The 25,383-nt window shown below is 41.2% G+C and overlaps 2 protein-coding genes and 1 long non-coding RNA gene across 10 annotated transcripts in view; 1 reads left to right on the top strand and 2 right to left on the bottom strand.

Moving 5' to 3' along the window:
* Nucleotides 1-8,821, top strand: part of CMBL (carboxymethylenebutenolidase homolog) — a 30,646-nt gene extending 21,825 nt beyond the window's left edge. For 3 of the 5 annotated variants that reach the window (XR_014550958.1, XR_014550959.1, XR_014550960.1), the window contains one exon: nt 778-1,058. Coding sequence is in view for 2 of the 5 variants with exons in the window: in XM_083624794.1 (XP_083480920.1) it covers nt 3,108-3,322; nt 4,667-4,774; nt 6,209-6,351; nt 7,491-7,582; nt 7,879-8,058 (738 nt within the window). In the remaining 3 variants the exon portion in view is untranslated. Of the gene's footprint in view, nt 1-777; nt 1,059-3,107; nt 3,323-4,666; nt 4,775-6,208; nt 6,352-7,490; nt 7,583-7,878 lie in introns of those variants that run through there. The other 2 variants (XM_083624794.1, XM_083624795.1) reach the window with 2 other exon arrangements.
* On the bottom strand, nt 7,879-13,093 carry LOC310767631. The gene is made up of 2 exons (XR_014550987.1): nt 12,527-13,093; nt 7,879-9,468 (listed from the first exon to the last, which is right to left on the bottom strand). It is a non-coding gene; the product is annotated as an uncharacterized lncRNA (long non-coding RNA).
* Nucleotides 13,094-15,509: 2,416 nt separating this feature from the next.
* Nucleotides 15,510-25,383, bottom strand: part of NFX1 (nuclear transcription factor, X-box binding 1) — a 36,969-nt gene continuing 27,095 nt past the window's right edge. For 3 of the 4 annotated variants that reach the window (XR_014550946.1, XM_083624616.1, XM_083624618.1), the window contains exons 20-24: nt 24,766-24,864; nt 23,277-23,343; nt 22,801-22,946; nt 22,079-22,180; nt 15,510-18,198 (exon numbers count right to left, since the gene is read on the bottom strand). Coding sequence is in view for 3 of the 4 variants with exons in the window: in XM_083624616.1 (XP_083480742.1) it covers nt 18,126-18,198; nt 22,079-22,180; nt 22,801-22,946; nt 23,277-23,343; nt 24,766-24,864 (487 nt within the window). In the remaining variant the exon portion in view is untranslated. The remainder of the gene's footprint in view (nt 18,199-22,078; nt 22,181-22,800; nt 22,947-23,276; nt 23,344-24,765; nt 24,865-25,383) is intronic. The other variant, XM_083624617.1, reaches the window with a different exon arrangement.

Below are 25,383 nucleotides of genomic sequence, written 5' to 3'. Positions count from 1 at the left end.
CGACGTACAGCTTCCAGGTCATGTGGCCAGCATGACTAAGCCGCTTCTGGCAAAACCAGAGCAGCACACGGCAATGCCGTTTACCTTCCCGCGGGAGCGGTACCTATTTATCTACTTGCACTTTGACGTGCTTTCGAACTGCTAGGTTGGCAGGAGCAGGGACCGAGCAACGGGAGCTCACCCCGTCGCGGGGATTCGAACCGCCGACCTTCTGATTGGAAAGCCCTAGGCTCTGTGGTTTAACCCACAGCGCCACCCGCGTCCCTTATTATCTCACATAGATCCTGACATTTTTGGGAACTCTTCTGCAAAGCGAAAATTATATCGCTGTTGAGGTGGAGCAAATGCCCAGACTTGCCACCCTCTGGAGCTAGATCTGGACTGTAGCCCCTGCCCTGGCCCCAGACTTAACTTGTGGCCACACGATGAAGCATTCTGTAATAATAAGAGTAGCTGGGGGCTTTTGCAACAGCATCTGATGCACCATCTTTCCCAGCTAGGGGTCCCATTTTTCTCATTGCATGTCGGTACTACCCATTTTAAGGTTGGTGGAAGGGCTCCAGTATACTTCCCAAAATCAATGTGCAAACACATGGGTAGGCAAACTAAGGCCCGGGGGCCGAATCTGGCCCAGTCGCCTATTCTATATCTGGCCCACAGACGGTCTGGGAATCAGCGTGTTTTTACATGAGTAGAATGTGTGATTTTATTTAAAATGCATCTCTGGGTTATTTGTGGGGCATAGGAATGTGTTCATTTTTTTCCTTCAAATTATAGTCCGGCCTCCCACAAGGTCTGAGGGACAGTGGACCGGCCCACTGCTGAAAAAGTTTGCTGACCCCTGTGCAAAGACATAAAGAATTCTGAACACTATGGAGAAACCCCAAGAAATGTTGTTTGGTGACTGTTAACTGTGTGAGAAAATACCATGTCTGCGAAGAGATTAAAATTATCACAAGGACATCATGGGACCAGCACAAACAAGATATTGGGTTATTCATTAATAGCTGTTCCATTGTTGCCATGAACAAGCTGCAAAGATAAATAATTCGATTCTGCACTTTAGCCTCTCTGACTTCTTTAACACACACACACACACACACACACACACACACAAAACACACAGACAGAGTGGTACCTCTGGTTGCGAACGAGATCTGTTCCGGAGGCCCGTTCGCAACATGAAAAGAACGCAACCTGCAGCAGCGCGTCTGCGCATGTGCGGGTTGCGATTCACCACTTCTGTGCATGCGCGTGGCGTCATTTTGCGCTTCTGTACATGTGTGAGTGGTGAAACCCGGAAGTAACCCTTTCTGGTACTTCCGGGTCGCTGCGGGACGTAACCTGAAAGAACGTAACATGAAGCGGATGTAACATGAAGTATTACTGTATTTACTTTCACGGAACAGTTACACAATTACAGAAAATCAAAATGAAAAATGAAACAACTACCATCAGAGAGTCATCCCCAAGTACACCAACAGAGCTTTGCTGAAGTGTATATGCTAAAACCATCACAATCTTAACATTAAATGATGCATAGGAATATCCATTGTTGGCCACAAAGAAAAAGATAGATTGCATCAGCAGCCATTCTGGTATGCAGGGTTTTATACAAAGGCATGAGGAAAGGAGAAAAAAATAGTGATTAAAATATGTGCTTCATGAATGCCAAACTGCGCTAAAGACCATAGGCACTGTTCTACCATATGCCTCATGGTTTGCATAATCAATAAAGTCATCCCAGATTGCATAACAGTTGTCATGTTTCCCCTGGCCTCTTGCTACCTTTGGTATGATTTAGGCTGTAAGTACTTGCCAGTAACCCCCACTGAATTCAGCAGTACATTTCTGCAATCTTAGGATTGCCGCTCACTTTATGCACATTGGCAGGACTTCCATTCACATTTTCACCCTCTTTCCTTACATTTCTAGCCAACAGAAACAATTCCCAAGGGTCCCCAAACCTGTGTGGAAAAACAGGTCTTAAATTCAAACTATATTAATTGACTCCAATGAGCATATGGATAGTGACCAAAAAGCCAGAACCATACCAAAAGAAAGTGAATTAGAAATTTATCTACAAACAAGTGACAAATGGTGAAAAATAATAAATTTGCATTTAAAATAGTAATTGATATAGAAGTAATAGAATTATATAACACGAATTACATGAATAAATGAAACCATTACGAGTCCATTATAAGCACTAGGTAGAAAAAATATAAAGATATTTGCATTAGCTGCTTAAGGTATATAAGAAAGCAATTATTTTCCTTGCATCCTCCCTCCAGTCCAGGTAATTAAAGAGCAAAAGTACCAAGGAAAAAATCATGATACGATAAAGGCATTCTTATATTCTAAAACAACATAGGAAAAGGTACTTAAGATTTTAAAGTAAAATGTTAGGGCTTTGTGGAATAATGAATCAAAGGTCCATATCACTCCAGTGAGGTTTCCATTGGAAGATTCCTGAGCAAAAACAACCCATTAGGAGTAGGAAAAATAAAAAAGGGGGAAAGAAACAAGCGTAAGAAAAATCTAGGATTTTTGTGTGTTAGGAAGAATGATTCATGTGTTCAAGGATGTTTTTCTGCTCCCCCAGCCTTTGACTTAGGCATATGATCATCATCACGGTTTCCTGAAACCAAACTTTGGTTCATACAATAAGTGGAACTGTTCCTTCCATATAGGACCCCAGAACCCAGATAATAAGTTTAAAGAAGACCTAATTAACAAAGGTTGCAAGAGACAACAAAGGGGAGATGGGGGGAGCCTCATTCCGTGAACGTGAACACTTTTCCATTCACAGAAAGAGATTTAAGGTGCAAGCCACTAAGATTTCTTTAAGAAAAGTTAAAAGCACAGTGCCAAGAAAATCATTGTGCCATTTATGGTGGCAGTAGTTAAAAATCAGCAATTTCTCTTGGAATCTGTGAGTTGATCTTTTGAGAATTTTGATGTATCTGATATGTTTTATCTGACTCTATGCATCACAGAGCAGTCGCGCAGACTCCAACAACCACCTGCAGCAACTGTAGAGTATACAGACATATTTCTATTAAAATTTAGTTACATTAACCTTTATGCATCTTTAAACTTTACAGATGGCTAATGAAGAAAAACCATGTCCATGTGATATTGGAGACAAATTTGAATATGAAGGACACGGGCAAGAAATTTCTGTTGGGCACATCAAGGCCTACATCAACAAGCCCTCCCACAGCACAGACAAAGCTGTGATTGTGATTCATGACATTTTTGGATGGCAGCTGCCAAACACCAGATACATAGCAGATATGCTCGCATCCCATGGATATACGTGAGAAATTGTCTCTATTTTTCTTAGTCTTATCTCTTTCAGTTGACATATTTATGCATTTTGAATTGTGAATGCAAAGTGCAAGCTGATGTAGTTGTTCAAAAATACTTTGCTTGGCTAAACTTTTTATCTTTAGCTGAAGTAGTAAATGTGTATTATTCATACCCAAGCCACTCTGGGCGGCTTGCAGAATATATATATAACATAATAAAGCACCAAACATTAAAAACTTCCCGATACAGGGCTGCCTTCAGAGGTCTTCCAAAAGTTATGTAGTTCTTAATCTCCTTGACATCTGAAGGGAGGGCGTTCCACAGGGAGGGCGCCACTACCGAGAAGGCCCTCTGCCTTCTGAGAAGGCTCTCTGTCCTATTCTGATTAATAGTATATGTTGGAGACCCACAAGAAATTGCAAGGGGAGCAAGTGAGAATACACATTGGGCCACCCTGATTTACACATATAAACAACCTGAAATCTATAATGGAAGAGTTTGCAGCAGCACCCCGCCCCCAAAAGGCACCAGCTTCTCTTGCTCTGCAGGTCACATTCCAGTTCCTCCCTGCTTTCTGGTTACATCACACTGTTTCTCTTAAACTCTAACCTCCAACATTAAAAACTTCCCTATACAGGGCTGACTTCAGGTGCCTTCTAAAAATCAGATAGTTGTTTATTTCCTTGACATCTGGTGGCATGGTGTTCCACAGGGAGGGTGCCACTACCGAGAAGGCCCTCTGTCTGGTTCCCTGTAACCTCACTTCTCGCAGTGAGGGAATCGCCAGAAGGCCCTCAGAGCTGGACCTCATTGTCCAGGCTGAACGATGGAGGTAGAGATGCTCCTTCAGGTATTCTGGGCTGAGGCTGTTTAGGGCTTTAAAGGTTAGCACCAACATTTTGAATTGTGCTCGGAAATGTACTGGGAGCCAATGAAGGTCTTTCAAGACCAGTGTGTTATGGTCTCGGCGGCTATTCCCAGTCACCAGTCTAGCTGCCGCATTCTGGATTAGTCGTAGTTGCCTTCTGCCTGATTCCCTGTAATTTCACTTCTCGCAATGAGGGAACAACCAAAAGACCCTCAGATCTAGATATCAGTGTCCAGACTGGACAATAGAGAGGGAGATGCTCCTTCAGGTATACAAGGCCGAGGCTGTTTCAGGATTTAAAGGTCTACACCAACATATTGAATTGTGCTCAGAAACGTGGTGGGAGCCAGTGTAGATCCTTTAGGACCAGTGTTATATGGGCCCAGTGGCTGTTCCCAGTCTAGCTGCCATATTCTGGATTAGTTGTATTTATACCAGTGCTGTGATATTTGAAAAATGAACTTAAATTTATTTTCTATGCAGAGCAATTTGTCCAGACTTTTACAAGGGACAAGAACCTTGGAAGCTATCTAATGATTGGTCTACATTCGATGACTGGCTAAAAACACGAGATTCGAAGAATATCAACAAGTAAGGGTTTAAGTTAATTTATTTTTTCCTTAAAAAATGTTTGGGGGAACTCTCATTTTCCAACTCATATTGAAATATTGCCCCTCAATGAGGCCAAACTTAGATTCACAAAATGGTTAGGGGTATGCGTATCCCCATGTACCCCCAGATAAAAAGCACTGATTCCTGCTGTGGATTTTTGAGGCTGATGATATGATTGATCAGATTAAACTGTACACATGGAGAGAGGATTTGCAGATTTTGGCCTCTGATAAAACAGTTCAGCACCATTGGCTATATTATCATTTATGGTGGGAATGTAAATTAGGGCAAGATTTTTTGGGTTTTAGCGCTAATATTCTTTACTTGGAGCTTGTCATTTTTTTACCCATATGCAACTGTACCCATTATTTTATTCTTTATCTGCTTTTAATTCTCATCTGTTCTCATAACAGTTTTCTCTGTTTTATAAAAATGAAATTTTAAAATCTATACAAAAAACATTGGCCATGGAAATTATCCTCTACCAACCTCTTGGGTTGAGAGTTTTTAAAGGGCACTAATCTGTGGTTGAAGACAGGAGTGCCTGGCTTGCTCTGGTCCATGGGGTCACGACATGACTAAACGACTAAACAACAACAAATCTGTGGTTGTTTTCCCATGTTCATTGGCCTTCAAAGGTGTCACAACATTGCACCATCTCCCATGCTGTTTTGCATCTTCACAAAACCACTGGGTGGGATCATCTGTAGATTTGAAATAAAAGTATAGCACCCAGCTTTGTTTTTCCATTCCATCAAATCATTGAATGGCAGTTGGATCCTGAGCTACACAGCTGGATTCTGAAATGATACTTTTTTCAAGTGATCGTGAGAACTTACGGGGTACGGCGATTGCCGGAGTTTTGTTTCTTTTGGATGAAGAGAGAGTCCTAAAGTCCTAAAGGAGCTTTGCAATATCTGACTTCATTAAAAAAATATTGACTGTAGGTGGAGACCAAGAGTTTAAACATTACAAAAAGCAAACCTCTGTCCCAAATCAGATGTCGAAAGAAGCACCCTCCACACATACAAAAAAAAGAGCTTTCAACAGAGCAAAGCTTACCCTTTGCCACTTTCTCTGTTCCATTAAAAAACTGCAGTTTCCCTCACAAAGAGGATAAGGAAGAAACAAATGCCTTTTTCCAATATTATTCTCACTTTCTAAATGTGTCTCCGGCCATTTTTTAGGCCTGTGGGCAAATTAACTATAATTTCCCTAACAAAAGACTTTACTGGCAAATTTGTCATTAGTTACAAAGGAAGTTTGCAGCAGCCCTTTGGCCCCATTGAGCCTTTTTTTGTTTTTTTTTGTTTATACCCTTAAATTCTCAACATTGTGCAAATTTGTGAGGGCTCCTTGTAAGGGTGTCTTTTCACTGGTGCCTTTTTGTTCACTTATATTTCTGTGCTTTAGGGAAACGGATGTTGTCTTGCAGTATCTGAAGGAACAATGTAATGCAAAGAAGATAGGTGTCATTGGATTTTGTTGGGGTGGAGCTGCAGTACATCATCTGATGTTGAAATATTCTATCTTTAAGGCGGGCGTATCCATCTATGGTATGTGTAGCTACAATAAGAATATTGATATCACTGTGTGCATTAGAAATAATGGCCAGAATATGCTTTTCTTTGCAGCACAATGTTTTTGACACTTGCACCAGGTTTTAGAAAATATATCCCTGTTATACTTTGCACAGAAGCTGTTCACATGCAACTCGTATCACCTAATCTGTACTTCCTCATTTGAAATAGTTATGCCTGGTTTTTCATCACCACTCTAAACTTATTCTAGGCTAGCTCAGTGATTCCTTTTTTCCTTTCACTCCACCCTAAAGCAAATCTTTTAGAAGGAGGTTTTATTGGAATATAGCTGCCAGAACAATTGAAGGAACCACAGACCTCTGATTATTATAAGATCCTATTATTTTTCTCTGAAATTACATTCATTCAGTACCTGAAAGGCACCAGAAATCATTTTTGTCTTTTCTTTTGCTCCATATGTGCTGTTAAATGACTGGAATTTTAAGCTATTTTAATCATTCTGAGGATCCCAAGAGATATTTTGGGCATATCCAAGAGCCTGTTTGCTTGGATGAACCTTCTATGTCTAGAGGCAGCACGCCACTGAATAACAATTGCATGGGAGCAACAATCAAAGATGGATATTACTTCCATGTTCTGCAGATGAGCTTTCCAGAGGCACCTGACTGGCTACCTTAAAAAACCAGAATGTTGAACCAGATAGGCTGTTGTTTGATTCAATAGGACTTTCCTTTAATGGACACTCGTCCATTAGAGCATGTGTCAATATTAGGAGCCTATTATTTTGTATAGCTCACCACATATAAACTGGTGCTTAATGTCAGGCTTTGCATGAGCACCAATATGAAAGGATGCATTTTACTAACTTAACCAGATCAAAATATTTCATGGGATGTTGACTTGAAATTTACCTGCAAGTCAAACTTGTCAACATCAATATGACTTTGACCAGTCCTTTCTCTCTTCAAGTCCTTGTCTATATGGGATTCACTTTAAGGAGACAAATATGCTGTTGCTCATCCCTGATTTTGAACCTTTGGCAAAATAAAAATATATGAAAGGATTTGCATGCAAAATGTTAAATATTGCACTCTTACTGAAAGTGTTTGGCATGCTTCGTTTTAATGTAACTTTTATTGTTGAATGCATTCTAGGAGTGATCAAATTTACAGAGGACAGTTGCAACCTGATGAACCCCACCTTTTTCATTTTTGCAGAGAAAGATGAAGTAATTCCTCTTGACCAAGTAAGGCATTATTTCAAAAACTGAGTTCCTGAATCAGGAGCAATGTTCCTGGTGTATAAATTTTTGCTGAAGAAAATGCTTTTTTGGGGGTGGGGAATGGCTTACAATTATTCGAAATCCAGACTATGCTGGCTATTCTGGCTGGCTGTGTTGATATTTCTCTTGGAGATCTGAAGGTCATATATTTATACCATTTTTTTTTGTCTCTGTTCTAAGATGTGACAAGTGAACTCTGGCAATCTCATAAAGAAATTATTTCAGTACCAGTAATGTGAGGGTATTTTTTTTTGTTGCAGGTCACTGCCCTTGAACAGAAGCTGAAACAGCAATGCAAAGTTGAGCATGAAGTGAAAATATATCCCGGACAAACTCATGGTTTTGTACATCGTAAAAGGGAAGATATTAACCCTCAAGACAGACCTTACATTGAAGAAGCAAGGAAGGACATGCTGAATTGGCTGAGTAGATACATCTAACTGTCTATTCATCCAAAAATGCATCATGGAAAAATTAGTGACAAGGATATGCTTTTAAAATTTCCAGAAGGAAACATTTGTAACATTTAACATTAAAATATACCACAGACTTAATCTATTTGCCCCAAAACATCCTTCCTCATGCACACAAATGCGCAGACAGACCCATCTGCTGGTGGTGATAGCAACAGCTACCTGACTTTGCTCCATTCAGCAACCTGTGCCTGAGCAGTTCACTACTCACTAATCCTCTCCCTTAGGCACTAGGATGCTCAGCTGGTGAACCTCAGGACAGGAGTAGACTTCAGTGTGTCTGCTGCACTACCCATCTCTCAGCCAGCCAAAGATGAACAACATTTCGCCTGTTGTTTTGCCTCTTCCTAGTCCTGATTCACCATCACCACTCAACCAAGCCATTGTAGATTTAGCTAGTTAGGGAGGTATCATGAGCTGAGCTACTGCCACTGCTTACAAGTAGACCATGCCCAAGTAGAGAGAAAGTGTGTGAGAGAGACATACAGTAGCTATTGCAAATGGCAGGTCCTGGTCTTCCCCTACCAGAGTACAGTGCATTAACCACAATCTACTCATGGGCAAAACCAATTGAATCAACCAATAAATAAAGTGACCGAGTAATTGGTTAGGGGCAGAAAAGCTGTTTTCTTTTCCTTGGTAACATAGTCCTGAAACATAAAGAAATAACGTTTGGTATAAATTTTCTATGCTGATTCCTCTATTCAATAAAGTTTTAAATTGAATTGCATCATATTTATATTCATTGGGTGCCTAAGGGAATATGTCCATTAGCTGTGGTTAGCGATTGGGGAGAAACTCAGTTCGGTACATATTTTCCTGCAAATTTATCTGATTTATACTTCCCAAAGCAAGATGTGAACCAAATTGCAGCTACCCTTAGAAATTTGCTTCTCCAAATTTTTGCAGTGCGCTTCTGAATGAAGAATTGGGTGGCCATCTGTCATGGATGCTTTAGATGAGATTCCTGCATCGCAGGGGGTGGACTAGATGACCCTTGGCTCCCTTCCAACTCTATGATTCTCCAGTCCGAAAAGGTGTACATGATGCATACATTAGGGGAAAATGTATATAAAGTGTACAGGCTGAGACCAATTCACATGGGGGTTCCATTCTCAGACCCCACATGAAACAGTGGAGCTTGCATAAGTGCACCCCATTCCGTTCTATCTCCATTCCACCCTCTTCCAGGTGCAAAAGGACCAGCACGTCAGTGATCATGCATGATTTGGATATGCCTAAAATGGTCGCCACCTGCATATAAAAATGAATACAGTGGTACCTCGGGTTAAGAACTTAATTCGTTCTGGAGGTCCGTTCTTAACCTGAAACTGTTCTTAACCTGAGGTACCACTTTAGCTAATGGGCCTTCCACTGCTGCCGCCACATGATTTCTGTTCTCATCCTGAAGCAAAGTTCTTAACCTGAAGCACTATTTCTGGGTTAGCGGAGTCTGTAACCTGAAGCGTATGTAACCTGAAGCGTATGTAACCCGAGGTACCACTGTATAAGTGAAAAGGCGCATTATATTAGCGGAACTTGTTTGAATAAATATATCTTAGACAAAATTGCATACAAAATATGTTAATTAGGATAAAAGATCAAATGCTGATGAGTTTTCATGAAAACTTTCTTTAAAAAATGGTAGATATGCAAATGAATGGAGATATATGCAAATAAATATATTATTTTTTCTTTTGTTACTCAGTACTGTTATGTTGCAGTCTATATATATGATGCAGAAATGTGACAAACAGAATTTAAAGCTATAAAAATGAAAAACAGAAATTGATAGCTTTGCTCATCCTTCGCTGTGGTTAAGGAAGTTTGCACAAAAACCTCAGCACTACAAATATTGTGAGGTGAGGCTGATGAATAAACTTCCCTAGGTACACTTCTTTGGAACGTGTTGAAACCATAGTTGGAGCCTTTTGTATAACTAGGTAAGATGTATTCTGGAAACTTGGTAGAGTAAGAGATAGTCCCTTTCCTGTTTTGATTTTTACAGGCCTCTGGCAATACTCATAATTTTGGAAAATCTGGCACTGTTTCCCTTCGTCTTTCTAATCTGTAGCCGACACACTCTGCTAACTGCCACCTCACGGTACACCAGTTAAATGAATGTCTACAATTTACCTCAGGCTCTCTGGTGGCAGGTGTGTGTCTGCGTGTTGTGTGAGGGAATCTGCGATTCAGTCATGAGCTATTCCAGGAAGGAAAGTTTTATTTACAAAAAGAAGAAGAAGAAGAAGAAGAAGAAGAAGAAGAAGAAGAAGAAGAAGAAGAAGAAGAAGTTGGTGAAACAAAGTTGTGTCAGGAATCATGTTCTTTCAGGTAGAACTAAATTACTTAAACTAAATACAAGGATGTCTCAGGCTTAAACACGGTAGTACAGGCACAGCTTCTCTTTTTAACTCCCTTTACTCAAAATTAGTTGTTACACTTCAGTTTCTCTTACTCTTTTCTATGTCCTTACGTTTAGTTTGGGCAGGTGCTTCAGGTTTTAACACGGTTTATTAATTGGGTTCGAGAACAGAGGGGTTTCTAGAATAGGTGGTGAAATGCTTGACTCAGTTTCTGCTGCTTCACTCTCGTTCCTTTACTTCGTTATTACAGTGGACTTCTTTTGACACGGCACAGCTTCCTTCACAGCTTAATACCATTCACGAGTGAGGAGTACTTTTTGTCAAGTTACCCACTCTCTTAGCAATCCCACCCCTGAGGTATTCGGATGAGTATAACAGACCCAGAGGACCGCCTCACCCCTTGTTACTGGCATGGGAGTCTCCTTTACCTAGAAGAACTCTCGCCTCCTGACAGGAATGCGACCCAGGTAGCCTGTATTTCCACAGGTTCTACCTCTCCTCAGACTCAGCCCACTAAGATGGCGCAACAGCACTTTCCCCCCTGGCGCTGTTGGGCCTGCCCTCACTTAAATACAGTGATACCTCGGGTTAAGTACTTAATTCGTTCCGGAGGTCCAAACTTAACCTGAAACTGTTCTTAACCTGAAGCACCACTTTAGCTAATGGGGCTTCCTGCTGCTGCCACACCGCCAGAGCTGCCGCCGCGCCACCGGAGCCCGATTTCTGTTCTTATCCTGAAGCAAAGTTCTTAACCTGAAGCACTATTTCTGGCTTAGTGGAGTAACCTGAAGCGTATGTAAGCTGAAGCATATGTAACCCGAGGTACCACTGTATAGTGCACCCACCTCACAGAACACAAATTCCCACAAACTACCTCAGATTGTCTTGTGGGCGGATTTGTGTCAGGGAAAACTTAATAATTTGGAGTCTCGGGCAGGATTTGATCAAATAAACAATAAAGATTTTTTTTAACAAAGGAAGTTTATGACACAAGTGGGTAAAACATAGATCATGATGTTATTTCACTTCAGTGCTTTCTCAGTTGTTGCGCGGCTGTTACTGCTTAATACTTTTGTTCTTAACCAAGGTGGTACTTCCTGTCTGTTAGACAACCCTACTCCTGAGGTACTCCAAGTAACAGACCCAAGGGATCTTCTCTTTTTGTAGAAGAATCTCTCCCCTCCTGACTGGAATGAGTCCTAAGTGGACTGTATCCTCACAGCTTCTACTTCTCCTGGCTCAGCCTCAGCCTCCCAGTTAATTACTGGCCTAATTACTCTGACAGGACACCACACGCTGTCCTTCACACTAAGTTCAGAGTCTCCTTTCTCTAGCTTTTGATACATTCCTCAGAGTGGCTGTTTCTACCCAGAACCAACTCTCTCTCCTCTCGCTTCCTATCTCCCAATCTATTCTCCCAACCTCAATCCTGAGTACCCCCAAAACTATGAATTGTCTCTCCAAATCCTCTCCTTTTCAACTACCCCTCCTGCTGGAACCCCAGCCAATTATAAGCTGCTGTCCGCTAACCATTTGCTGGCAGGGAAAAAGCAAGAACAAACTTTTCTGGCACACCCTCCAGTTGACTCCTGTCTGTATATCTTCCCCAGACACTCAACTTTCTATCTAAGCTGCAAGGCTCGTTCCTCTTGCTTATCAGTAGTCTCCTCAGCACAGATGTTCAACTCAAATCAGAACCAGTTCTCCCTCAGCCGAACTCAATGTTCACCCCGATCTCCCACCTCAAATCATATCACTCTCCCTCAGAAACGGCTCCTTTTATTCTCCATCCCAAGTGCTGCTCCATCCCGCTTGGTAGCCAAATCAGAAAGAGGCTGCAGCACTTTGGAGGAGTTTCTGAGGGACTAGTGTCTGCTGTCCGCATCACGGACCTTTGGGGCTGAGTTAGCCGAGTATTTCTGAGCTGGCCAAATGGTCTTTGCTTGATCTGGGTACAGTGGTACCTCTGCTTACGTACTTAATTCGTTCCGGAGGTCCGTTCTTAACCTGAAACTGTTCTTAACCTGAGGCACCACTTTAGCTAATGGGGCCTCCTGCTGCCGCAGCACTGCCAGAACACGATTTCTGTTCTCATCCTGAAGCAAAATTCTTAACCCGAGGTACTATTTCTGGGTTAGCGGAGTCTGTAACCTGAAGCGTATGTAACCCGAGGTGCCACTGTATTCTTGTGCCCTGAAGGAGCAAAGTACAAGGAAACCTATCCGTTCCCCTGAGAGGGCCAAGAGGATCAGTTCACAAAAAGGATTGCAACTACATGAGAAGACTGAAACGGTGCAAATTCAGAAAGGCCCCCCCTTCTTTGAGGCCTCGCCTTATTCCTATTGTTGCTTTTTATAAGATCCGTAGCCCGGTTCCTTGGTATTGTGTATGTGTGACAGAGTATACCCCATCCTTTGCGTATATGAATTAAGGTTTAGTCAGCCTAGGTTGGCTAATTCCTTCGCTCCAATTTCTATTCCTCATTCCCAGAGTTACTTTTCACGATGGAGAGAAGCTTTCTGTAACATCTGGTTTGCAAATGAAAGCTTCAAATTTTGTTTGGCTGTTTATCCTGGCATCCTTGCATCCCCTTTTCACAAAGAACTCTGCGTTGTGCATTTCAAACTGGATCAACTTGGTGCACTAATAATAATAATAATAATAATAATAATAATAATAATAATATTTATTATATATACCCCACCCATCTGGCTGGGCTTCCCCAGCCACTCTGGGCGGCTTCCAAAAAAATATTAAAATATTGTGATACATCAAACATTAAAAGCTTCCCTAAACAGGGCTGCCTTCAGATGTCTTCTAAGAGTCTGGTAGTTGTTCTCTTTGACATCTGTTGGGAGGGCGTTCCACAGGGAAGGCGCCACTACCGAGAAGGCCCTCTGCCTGGTTCCCTGTAACTTGGCTTCTCGCAGTGAGGGAACCACTAGAAGGCCCTCGGTGCTGGACCTCAGTGTCCGGGTAGAACGATGGGGGTGGAGACGCTCCTTCAGATATACTGGACTGAGGCCGTTTAGGGCTTTAAAGGTCAGCACCAACACTTTGAATTGTGCTCGGAAACGTACTGGGAGCCAATGTAGGTCTTTCAAGATCAGTGTTATGTGGTCTCAGCGGCCGCTCCCAGTCACCAGTCTAGCTGCCGCGTTCTGGATTAGTTGCAGTTTCTGGGTCACCTTCAAAGGTAGCCCCATGTAGAGCGCATTGCTGTAGTCCAAGAGGGAGATAACCAGAGCGGACTGGCGAGGCAGTCCGCAGGCATATAGGGTCTCAGCCTGTGTACCAGATGGAGCTGGTAGACAGCTGCCCTGGACACAGAATTGACCTGTGCCTCCATGGACAGCTGTGAGTCCAAAATGACTCCCAAGCTGCGCACCTGGTCCTTCAGGGGCAGTTACCCCATTCAGGACCAGGGAGTCCTCCACACCAGCCCGCCCCCTGTCTAAGGTGGTTGTCTAAAGTTTGCAATCCACCTCCACCCCAAAATTTCTTTGGGGGTGTTGGAGAGCTGTGGTGACTAGCTGATGCTAGTCTGTATCACTTGAATTTGAAATAAGTGTTATGGCTTGCAGGGGGGTGAAGTAGGATGTATGTGAGATCCTTCCATCCCTGGATCCAGCTAGTGTTAAAATGTAAGCCAGGCTAGCTTTCTGTGCTGATGGGCCATTAAGGGGAACGAAGGAAAGGGGCTCTGTGCGCGATTGCAAATGGGTGCCCCCCGCCCTCAACTCAGGGATAGTTAGAAGGACAAAGCCAGAGTTGAGAGCTTGCAGTGATGTGAGCTGGAGACTAAGCATCAAACTGGGAACCAAGAGACACACAGCAATGTTTGATTTCTGTTTGAATCAAGGGTTGCAGCTATGTGTGACTTCGCTTGTCATCCAAATTTCAACAAATTAGTGCAGATTCTTTGCTACTTTCATACTGACCACTAGGTGGAGGTACGGCACAAATGCAGAGAGTTGTGATGATTAGGAAATAAAACTCTGCTGCTTATTATGGAAAAAGATATGGGGATAAAAAAAAACAATGAAGCAAAATTCTAACTATCAGAAAAATGTAAACAGTTTATTTCCAACAAAGGAGGATTAGTCCTTCCTGGAAGAACCAATTATTATGAGAGAAATTGCTGCAATGGGTACACTGCGGAATTTTATAAATATTATTGGGATAGATTAATATCATACCAGAGGAGAATCAATGGGATAATATTAAATAATGAACGTTTTAAGATCATGCAAAAATGGTATGGCTTGCCAGAAAGCCCAATGGCAGCTTGAAACCACGTCCCCAGCAACCAAGGGTAAATATTTAAAATACTGTGTTTTTAATATTTGGTTGGGAGCCACCCAGAGTGGCTGGGGAAACCCAGTCAGATGGGCAGGGTATGTATGTATGTATAAATAATAATAGTAATAATATTAGTAGTAGTATTATTATATTCGCCAAGGGTGACAGCAAACAGTTTGATATAAAGTGTGAAAAGCTACTAGTAAAGTGATAATGCTATGGCACCTAAGGGGAGAAATTGGCCAAATATGATCTAAAAGAGGCAAAAGACACAGACTTTTTGTGCTGTTGGATGAGGCTGTTGAAACTGGCATAGCATGGCGAGTCTTCCCTAATTAAAAAGGTGTGAAACGGACAAAACATGGGAACCTGATGAATAAAATGCGAATGGTTCTTGCATTGGAGTGGCCAGAGGCTCTGCAGCTCCTGAAGGATAAATTTGAAGTGCTATCAGGACAAATGAGGCATTAAATTTAGGCTTTGCTAATCAGTCTGAACTATGATCAGAGGCAGTTTTAGGGGAGTGTTACTGGTTTGCCTGCACTGGGTGCCGAGCTGAGAGGGTGCCGCAAAAATGACTTGGAGTGGAAGGCGAGAGGTGGAGGAAAGGGTGCCAAATTTTGGCCTTGCACAGGGCATTGCTGAAATTAGAAAGCCCAAAGTCCTCTACTGCTATGTTTTCTGCAAATGGTGAAAGAAGATATTAATCTAAAGCTGGAGGAGCATTTGCATGGTGTCAGAACACTGATGGACAAGATCCATTTGAACTTTATTACAGTTTTATATTACAAATTTATAAAGTCAGTCATTTATTACACCACTGAATTGAAAGCAAGCAAGTTGTGTGTGTGTGTGTATGTATGTATATATATATAAAGTTTTGACAAATAACTTATTAAAAACCAAACATAAATCAATTCACTTAATTCATCATGAAGTACATCAAGAGAAATGCCATTAGGAATGGTTTCCATAGCAATTTTCACAACTTTAGATTACACACAAATCGATGCACACAAAGCACTGAGTATTCTCAGCAGTTTTGAATATGTAATTATTACTAAGCTTCAGTCCTAAAATTCTGCCTGCACTGTTTGCATGTATGGATCCAAATGCCCTGTTTATAATTGCAAAAGAGAAGTTTGAAAAACTTGTTCCAATTAGACTTTTCCCTCTCAGATCACCAAAATGTGCAAAAACCAAATGAGAAGTGAATAAAATGAGAATGGCAATTTTTTAAAAGCTGAGATGTTACAAAACCAACAAAGAGAAACACCAGTTTAATCCCTTAATGTATACATGGCACTTTTTCACCAAGCAATAGCAGAACCAGTCACTTAAAAACCACTATCCACATAAATGAAAACGGCTAAGTAATGAAAAGGAATAAACGTTTCTGTGCTTATGGGCTCTGTTCAAAATGTTCAGCTACATCCTTCTTGTGTATTGATGCAGCAGAAGTACATTGTACTGGTTGGAGGAATGTAGAGCTGCACTTCCACTTGAGTCTTGATTGATCCCTTCTGCATTCATGTGATTTTAGCTGTAACATAGCACCTGTTTTGTGCATGTCTTTGGGGTGGGGGCATCAGAACTGTTAGTGAGTGCAAAATCCCTACCATGCAGGAAAACCAACCACTGGATAGGGGTGCCAGAAGCACAGCTCCACTCCATGTACAGAAAGGAAGTGCATTTTACTTTAAGGTTCTGTGGGAAAGGCGCAATTGTGCTCAACTTTTTGGTATTTAAATAATAATAAACGTGTAATAATAGAACAATCACTTGTCTGTGCTGCAGGGGCACTTAACCCAATGTGTCTGTGCGACAGGAACTTAAAAATTCTACTAGGAACGTGGGTTTGGCCTCTTCTCTTGTTACATACCATTCCACTAATTTAAATCATAATGCACCAAGAATGGATACTTGCACGTGTTCACAAGGCAGACACAGATAGTCCAAGCCACTTCAGGATTCCCCTGCATACTGATAAAATGCCGTTACACATATTTAATGGAAAGGCAGGGTACAAATTAAGTAAAATTGACTAAACAGTACCCTCATCTAAAATCCTTACACACTATTATTTTTAGTAAGGTGCATCCATGTGGGCACTCCTGTAGCTTTGAAGCTGTCCACAAAAGGAAGGGGTATGAAGCAGGAAGAATGTTAAGGAAATATATGGGTCACAGTTTGCAAAGAGGAAGAGGAGGAGAAATAATAAGGTGGCTTTATATTTCATTTAAAGTACAGTAACCATATTCAATTGCTGTCTGGCCACTGATAAAAATGCAAAAAATAATAATTATTATTTGTTACCGCTACACGCAAAGCATAAGGCTACATGCTACCCTAACCCTAACTGAAGAATAACCGATAAGCTCATTTCCATTAAAAAAAAAAACCCAAAAAGGAACCTACAGATGACATAAAAAATCCCCAGCTCCATACACTTACCACCTGAAAATATCCAGCATTAGACTTATGGCAAAGGCAACTCAAGTTTAGATACAAAAGGGTATAAACTTACTGACTCACCAATCCTACTGTTTCTAGGCTGCACAAAGTTCAAATTGCTATGGGACTACGCCTCCTAATGCTTTGACTGAAAAGCTGGCTTTCATCATTTCATCTGGATACATCAGCATCCCCAATTTCGTACTTCACGAGTTCAATTAACTTGTCTCCTTAAGCTGAAAACTTTTAAGGATTTGTTGCAGATGCATTTGTTGTCCATCCCTGAGTCTTTGCCTTCCAGCTTGTATCCATACTGGGGTTGGGGGAAGGTCTAAAACAAAGAGCCAGCACTATAGGTTTATACTCCCAGAATGATTTAGGGCCCCGACCATGCAGGGTGTTTCTGATCATACAGGGAACAAACTTCCTGCTTCTGAGCTCTCCCCAGCTCATTGATGGCAGAGGGCAGGGCTGCCAATCACACAAGGTGGGTGCAATTTTGCATGAGTGAGGGGAGACAGCTTGCATAGGGCTATTGTTTCATTGTGCCTTATACCCAGACAAAAAGTTTATCTTACATAGGAGATATAATTCATTTATATTTTATAGCAGATTACCTTAGATGCCAACTTGTTGCATTTTTCTGTCCTTACGAACCACTACAGGTTTTGCAGCGTCAGACGCAGGCTGTTGAGAGGTACATATAACTTGCACTTACATTCTATGTTCATTTCCCCCCACCCCAAAGCTGGTTACACACACAGAGAGGGTTAAATAATGACAAGCTATTTCTTTTCATCTGCTGTTTCCAAGATGTACTTTGAATACACAGAGTACAAAGCGTTTCAACGGAAAAAATGATTGGTAGCATCACTTCCACTTTTCAACGGCACAAATTTCACATTCATCTTTTCAGTCCTGTACATCAAAGTAGTCAATCACAGGCTCCTCTTTGAATCCTCTCTCTGTGCTGCTATTCCCGTGCCTGAAATTAAAACAGAATGGGGGGAAGGAGAAATAAAAATTTGATACTTTCAGGTAAAGATCAAATTTTGGGGTTCTCAGTAATGCAGGGCATTCTGGACTGACACAATAGCACCTTGGTCTTGGTCAGCAGGCAGAGTCACCTTACAAATTACGTTAAAGGGGAGAGCTTCCCCTCCATTCCCTGACTATGCTTGGAACCTGGAGAAGCTCCTAAACTTGAAGAGTAAGACTAAGCACTGTTACAGCAAGGTAACAAGGTGAGCTAACGAAAAGATGACAAGAGGAAAGAAGGTAATCCCACTAAATTAAGCATTTTAAGACACCTAGTGAGGGTGTGTGGACTGCACAAAAAATGCTAAGTCTTGCTATTCCCAAACAACCAACATGAATGTGTGTGCTTCCTATTTAAGTCTGGGGTGGGCTGCCCTACCCCGTTCTTAATTAAAACTAAATTTTGCTTTCTCCAGTAATGTTTTACTATAGTGGGATTCCTACTGAGACTACCTTCTGGAAAACTCTTCTGCCAAATATTGCATCAGAAGAATACAAGTCAGTGCACTGATACTTAGCAGCCTTACAGATAAAAAGACAGGATTCAAAATCAAAGTCCACTTCCTGATTGTGCAACTACATGCTTGTGCAGGATAAGACATTTGTGCTGACTTCCGGGTTGGCGCCTCCGGCAATGGCGGAGCTCCTCCGATTGGGAGGAACTTGCTCCGTGAAAAGCAGGGTCTGACCGCCACGGCGAAGGCGGAGACCCACTGAAATCACAAGCGGGAGAAGCTTGTGAACCTGGGATTCGGCTGGCAACTTTTGTGCCTCCCCTACTCGCGGGGAAACCCTGTTTTGGGGATCCGGAGCGACGTGGGGTGAGTGGCGCGGTGCTTTGAATCGACTGCTTCTTTCACGGAGTGAAGCCGCATTGCTGCTGCCGGAGAGCGCTGACTTTTCCCTGTGGACAATTGGATTTTAAACAACTACCCGTGAGTAGAACGGAAAATTGGACCTTTAAATACTTTAATTTGGCACCGAAGCGGGAAGGTTCTAAACAGGAAGTCCACCTTCCGCTTTTGTAAATAGACTGAAGCAAAGACGTTACAAGCTAAAGTCTCTGAAAGCTTTTGACAAAGGATTAAATTTCCATCGGCTAAAAAAACAAAAAACCCCTTGGAAGCAGGAGAAGAGGGGGGAAATTTTGGACCTAGTGAGCCTGCAGGAGAGAGTGAAAAATCAAATTACTACTGCTCTGAACCTGGAAACGGGCTGCCAGATGACGTTTGGGTAAAGTTCATTGACAGAACGGATTTGACAGCTAGCTAAAATAAGAATAAGATACTGTTTCCATTGTCCTCTTCTGCGTTTAAAAAGGAGGAAAAAGTAACTGAAAATTGAAACTATTTTTATTGCGTGAGTTGTACTTGAAAGAATTGATACAAGTGGAGACTGTTTCCCTCTAGAGGGAGCTTTTGAAACTGTTACAGGAGTGTAACAGGGAGATCTCCAGCTGCAAGATAAGGATTCTGAGAACCAGAGATTGACCTTGGACCATTCAAAATGTTGACAGGAGAAGCCATTGTGACTGTATTATGCAAGATAAGCTACTCGCTGGAACAGCTTCATAAAAAGACAGATGACACGATTTTTAAAATTGATAACTTGGAACAGAAAGTGACTAATTTGAGTCAAAAAGCAAGCACCAATACAGAAATAATTCAGGACTCGGCACAGGAATATACCTTGGCAGGACAAATGGTGGAGGAAAAGGAGAAAGCTGTTGTTGTGAAACCTAAAGTAGTACAAGTGGGATCCTTAGTTTTACAGAAGCAAATTGAGGACTATAAATTGAGGCCTTTTATGATTGAATCTAGCAAAAGTCAGATTTTGAGGATTGGATCCTGGCTTGGACTGAAGAAGGAAAGTTGGAAAGATCCCTCCATCCAGGGATTAACTGACTTTTGGGACATGGGCTTGAGTTTGGAGGAGATTGAAGTTTTGGGGGCCTTTGGATCTGGAGGAATCCTGAAATACGTCCTGAAACACTTTATGGACCTTAGCTTTAACTATGGAAATTTGGCTGAACTGTCCAGAAGGAATAAAAGTACTGTTAGGTTGGAGTTTTCCCGAGATTTGCTCCTTAGCATTAAAGAACATGAAGAAGATCTGCAGAAGGGACTTGGAAAAGAGTTAAGAGCCTCGGACATAAGATCTCCAGGTTGATGGACTATATGGAACTGACGGAAAGGACTGGCAGAATCTGAAACCAGGGAGAGGAGATGGTGGAAGAAGACTGGAAAATTTAAAGTTTATATTTAGAAATATTGTAAAAGTAATGACTGTTAGAAAAATGGTGGAATGATATTTTATGGATTTAGCAGAAATGTTATAAGAAGTTAAGTATATATAAGTATTTTAGTCTTAATGGGAAATAAGGTTAAAAAATATGTTATTTATAATATGATAGAAAATAGAGAAAGATGGAAAGGATTTGCTGAAACAATTAGTAGAAGTAGGATACAAAAAGGGAGGTGAGAGCAGGTCGAGGAAACAAGGGAATGAAGGATTGAGTATGGAAAAGAAGGGATGTTTTTAAATTGTTTTTGTTTTGCTTCATCTATGTTTAGTTTAACGGGTTTAGGTTGTGTTTTGTATTGTTTATATATTATACTGTATTGTTTTTCTTTTTCTTTTTCTTCTCTTTTGTTTTTTCTTTTTTGTCTTCTTTTCTTTTTCTTCTCCTTTTTTGTAACTTTTAAAAGTAATAAACATTATTTAAAAAAAAAAGGATAAGACATTTGTGCTGTGGCTATGGCTTAAAATGACTGGGGCATCAACTGAGGGAGTCTTTCCAAGGTTTTGGGAGACAGTGTCTAGCCCTAGACCAACGGTAAGGAAGATGTGGCCCTTCAGATGTTCATAGAATCACAGAATGGTACAGTTGGAAAGTACACCCAAAGGTCATCTAGTTCAACCGTCTGCAATGCAGGGATCTCAGCTAAAGCATCCATGGCAGATGGCCATCCAACCTCTGCTAAAAAACCTCTAAGGAAGGAGAGTCCATAACCTCCCAAGGGAGATCTCTCCCCTGTCAAACAACTCTTACTGTTAGAAAGTTCTTCCTAATGTTTAGTCAGAATCTCCTTTCTTGTAACTTGAAGCCACTGGTTTGAATCCTACCCTCCAGAGCAGGAAAAAACAAGCTTGTTCCCTCTTCCATGTGGCAGCCCTTGACATACTTGACAATGGCTATCATATCTCCTCTCAGTCTCCTCTTTTCCAGGCTAAACATACGCAGCTCTTCAACTGCTCATCATAAGGCTTGGTTACCAGAGCCTAGGTCATCTTGGTTGCCCTCCTCTGCACATGTTCCAGCTTGTCAACATCTTTCTTAAATTGTGGTGTCCAGAATTGGACACAGTATTCCAGGTGTGGTCTGATCAAGGCAGAATTGAGTGGTACTATTACTTCCCTTGATCTGGACACTATAGTTTTGTTGATGCCGCCTAGAATAGCATTAGCTTTTGTTGCTGCTGCATCACACTGTTGACTCATGTTAACCTTGTGGTCCACTAAGACCCCTAGATCCTTTTCACATGTACAGCTAGTAAGCCAGGTGCCCCCAATCTTATATTTGTGCATCTGGTTCTTCCTGCCTAAGTGCAGAACCTTACATTTGTCCCTACTGAAATTAATTTTGTTAGATTGGGCCCAGTTCTCCAATCTGTTTTTATCATTTTAAATCCCGATTCTATCTTCTGCGGCAGTAGGACAGACTGGGCTGCATTGCCAGCTTGCCCATTTGTAAGTGTATGTATCTTATTTCAGAAAACACACTGATAAAAAATACAGCGCAAATATTTCAAAGCAATAGTACTTACTTTTCTGATTGTTTGTGATGAGGAATAGGTGGTGGGGGCCTCGTCTGCCTTTCCTTGGTAAGCAGCGAAGTCAGAGTAACTGTTGGGCAAACTGATTTCCCTCTGGAGAAAGAGAGCCATAATATAAATGAGCTTTGACAAAGGATGCCTTTGTATAGATCTCGCTTCACACAAGAACCCCAGCAGGATAGGATAATGCTTTCATTTAATGTCATGCGTTATTTGGAAATACTAGTGAGTAGTTGTGTTATACAGAGAAAATTAGGAAAAAAAAAAACCCATCCACCAAGTTAATACTGATGGACAGAAACAATGTCCCTCCTCTCTGCTCCCACAGTAAGACAACAGACAAGTCTACAAAGTCTATAAAAATGAGGGTTGGGAGGAAGACTGATTAACTAACTAATGGTGCTTATGCTGACTTTTGCTCTATATGAAAATCTGACTTGATGCCAACTATTACAGAATTCAAATATGTAATATATATATATAAAATGAATCAAATGAGGAACGTTTTCAACAACAGAAATGTTCATGACGACACATTCCTCTCCACAACACAAAACGCTATTTTGAAATACGCGGCACACAAAGAATGCACGAGATGTTTGCACAGTGCAAATGTAAAAACTGAACAGGCTTAAATAGAACAAATGCGAATATTACAGTGTCTGCTAAGGAGGTTATTTTGCAACTTATAACAAGAAAATGGAACAACATACTTCACCGCACTGATAACAACATTGCGCTTTGGTTCGTTATCATAGCTCACACTCTCTATGCCGTAAGCCTGAGCAAGCTCATGGATGATTCTGCGGTGTTCTCTGTTCATGGGCGGGAAGCAATGGCTCTTCTTTGTATGCTTGCTCTGGATTACAGAGAGATGTTTATTTTATATATTTCTTTCATGAAGGTTGGAGAAGAATGAAGCATGTAGTTTCTAGCTTCTGTTATGTGTTAATCTGCAAGACTAGAGAATGAACTATCTACAATAAATATGTATCACTTCTTTGAATCACAACTGTTAATTGCTATAATAAAAATATCTATAGCATCCAAGTTTATCTACATATGTGCATCATATATACATATTTCTCTCTGCCCCGTAAGTTAAAGAAATCTTTAGTTTTGTTCATGGCTTAAACGTATGTACACTTCAAAAAATTAACAGGAAATAAAAGGTTCCCCCGTTACTAACCTTATTTACTGCTTCTACAAGGGCTTTCATTTCTTTCTCAACTTCACTGACAAACTTTAAATCTTTCCTGTAATAATAAAGAATTGTATGACAAATGTAAGGAGGACTGCTGCTATCCATACATAGCATTTGAAATACACCAGTGTTTTCCCAGCACAAATCATACAGGATACACTGTGAGTGGTTTCAGACTCTCACTTGCAATCCAATTTCATTATGCCTCAATTTAAAGCCACAATTGACATTTTCTGCTTTTCACAAGGTCAATTAAAAAAAAAAGTATATACGAGCTTCAACATTCACACTGCATTTAAATTCTGATGGAATAAGCACCATACATATCGTTTCACTGCTTTTTCCCCAAGAGGTCACCAACCTCTTTGGACCAGTGGGCAGATTTGTGCCTTCAAATGGAGGTCAGTGAGAATCACAAATAAAGCACTAGGTAGGTACATAAAATCCTGATTGGGCTACCTGTCCATCTAGTTGAGCATCGTCTTCTCAAAGTGGCCAACCAGTTGTCTACAGGAAACCCAAAAGCAGGACTGAGTGCAACAGCACTCTCCCTCCTTGTGATTCCCAGCAACCAGTATCCAGAGATTGTTCTGTCCAACAATGGAAGAACAAAGCTACTGTGGAAAGCAGCCGTTCAGAGATTTCTCCGCCATAAATTTGCCCCATATTATTTAATTATCACTAATATGGCACCTGCCAATTTCATAGCTGCCATAAACCGCATTGACATCTTAAATCAATTTGAAATGGAGATTCTGAACCTTCCTCCACATGCTTCCTCTCGCCACAGTGCTCCTTCTAGCTGAAACCAGCTCCAATACTGGAAATGAACATGCGTAAAAGAAAAATCAGCTACAGAAGTGAAACCCTAGGCAGGGGAAGAGTACAGAATTCCATTGCCCATGTGCTCCATTGAGGCATGAAATTATGCCCCCACCCACAGTTTATGTTCAATATACAATCGTACCTTGGTTTTTGAACGGAATCCGTTCTGGAAGCCCATCCGACTTCTGAAAACGTTCGCAAACCAAGGTGTGGCTTCCGATTGGCTGCAGGAGTTTTCTGCACTCAATCAGAAGTCACACTGGACGTTTGGGTTCCAAAGAACGTTCACAAACCGGAACACTCACTTCCGGGTTTGCAGTTTGGGAGCCAAAACGTTCGAGTAACAAGGCATTCGCGAATCAAGGTACAACTGTACTAAACATGCTACTAACAACATAGTTATGCCACCATTATTTTCTTGGAGAACTCGCAAGAAAAGAGGGAAACATTTAAACAAATTTCCCTATCATGTATGGGGGAGAAGAGGCACTTATCAGTATGAGCATTTAATAAAACCTTTGCAAATTAGACCAACTAGAATTTTAACATTAAAACAATTCTCCAGCTATAACCTCTGAACACTGAAGTCAAAGAGCTACCAATGTGTCCCTGGAGAAGACACAAACCACTAAGTAACAACGATACATACCTTGCATCCTCTTTCAAGCTATCACTGTACTTGGGTACAGAGGCACGGACATTAAAAGGATCAGAACTGTCATCAATATGAAGAGCCTCAGCAAACCGCCTAATTAATGAATATTAAAAAGTAATTGTTTTACCCCAATATTTGACAAAAATTAAACTACACAACATTCACATGATTTCAAGCCTTTCTTATACAGTCATTATACTACAGAATCACGATTCACCTCTGGGATTTTTTTCTTTTACATGATTTGAGGTGCTCAAGAGTTTTTTAAGCCATGACTGACCAGTGTTTGAAATTCCCATTGTTCTAGATGCATTTTGCAACAGGAAATTTCATTAGCGCGAGCAGTTTCTGAGCTCTGGGCACAGTACTAGGCCTATAAGATTTCAGATTAAACCTGCAGAGTGGAAGGAAAGGAGTTTTTTCTGCCTCCCCATTTCCAGCTACTCTCTGAAAACTGAAGAAGAGATCCAATACACTTATGAATATTAGGGGGGGCGGGGCAGAGGAAGGACTAGACCATGTCAAAAATGAACATAATGTTTCAGCTGCAGTTCATTCATTTTCAGCTTTGCATTCGTTATAAAAAAGCACACCTAGACATTCTGTTGTTGC

Source organism: Podarcis filfolensis (genome assembly GCF_964270895.1).
Source record: "Podarcis filfolensis genome assembly, chromosome: 7".
Lineage (NCBI taxonomy): Eukaryota > Metazoa > Chordata > Lepidosauria > Squamata > Lacertidae > Podarcis > Podarcis filfolensis.
Note: the sequence above shows the minus strand (reverse complement) of the source record. Positions and strands in the feature narration are given on the sequence as shown.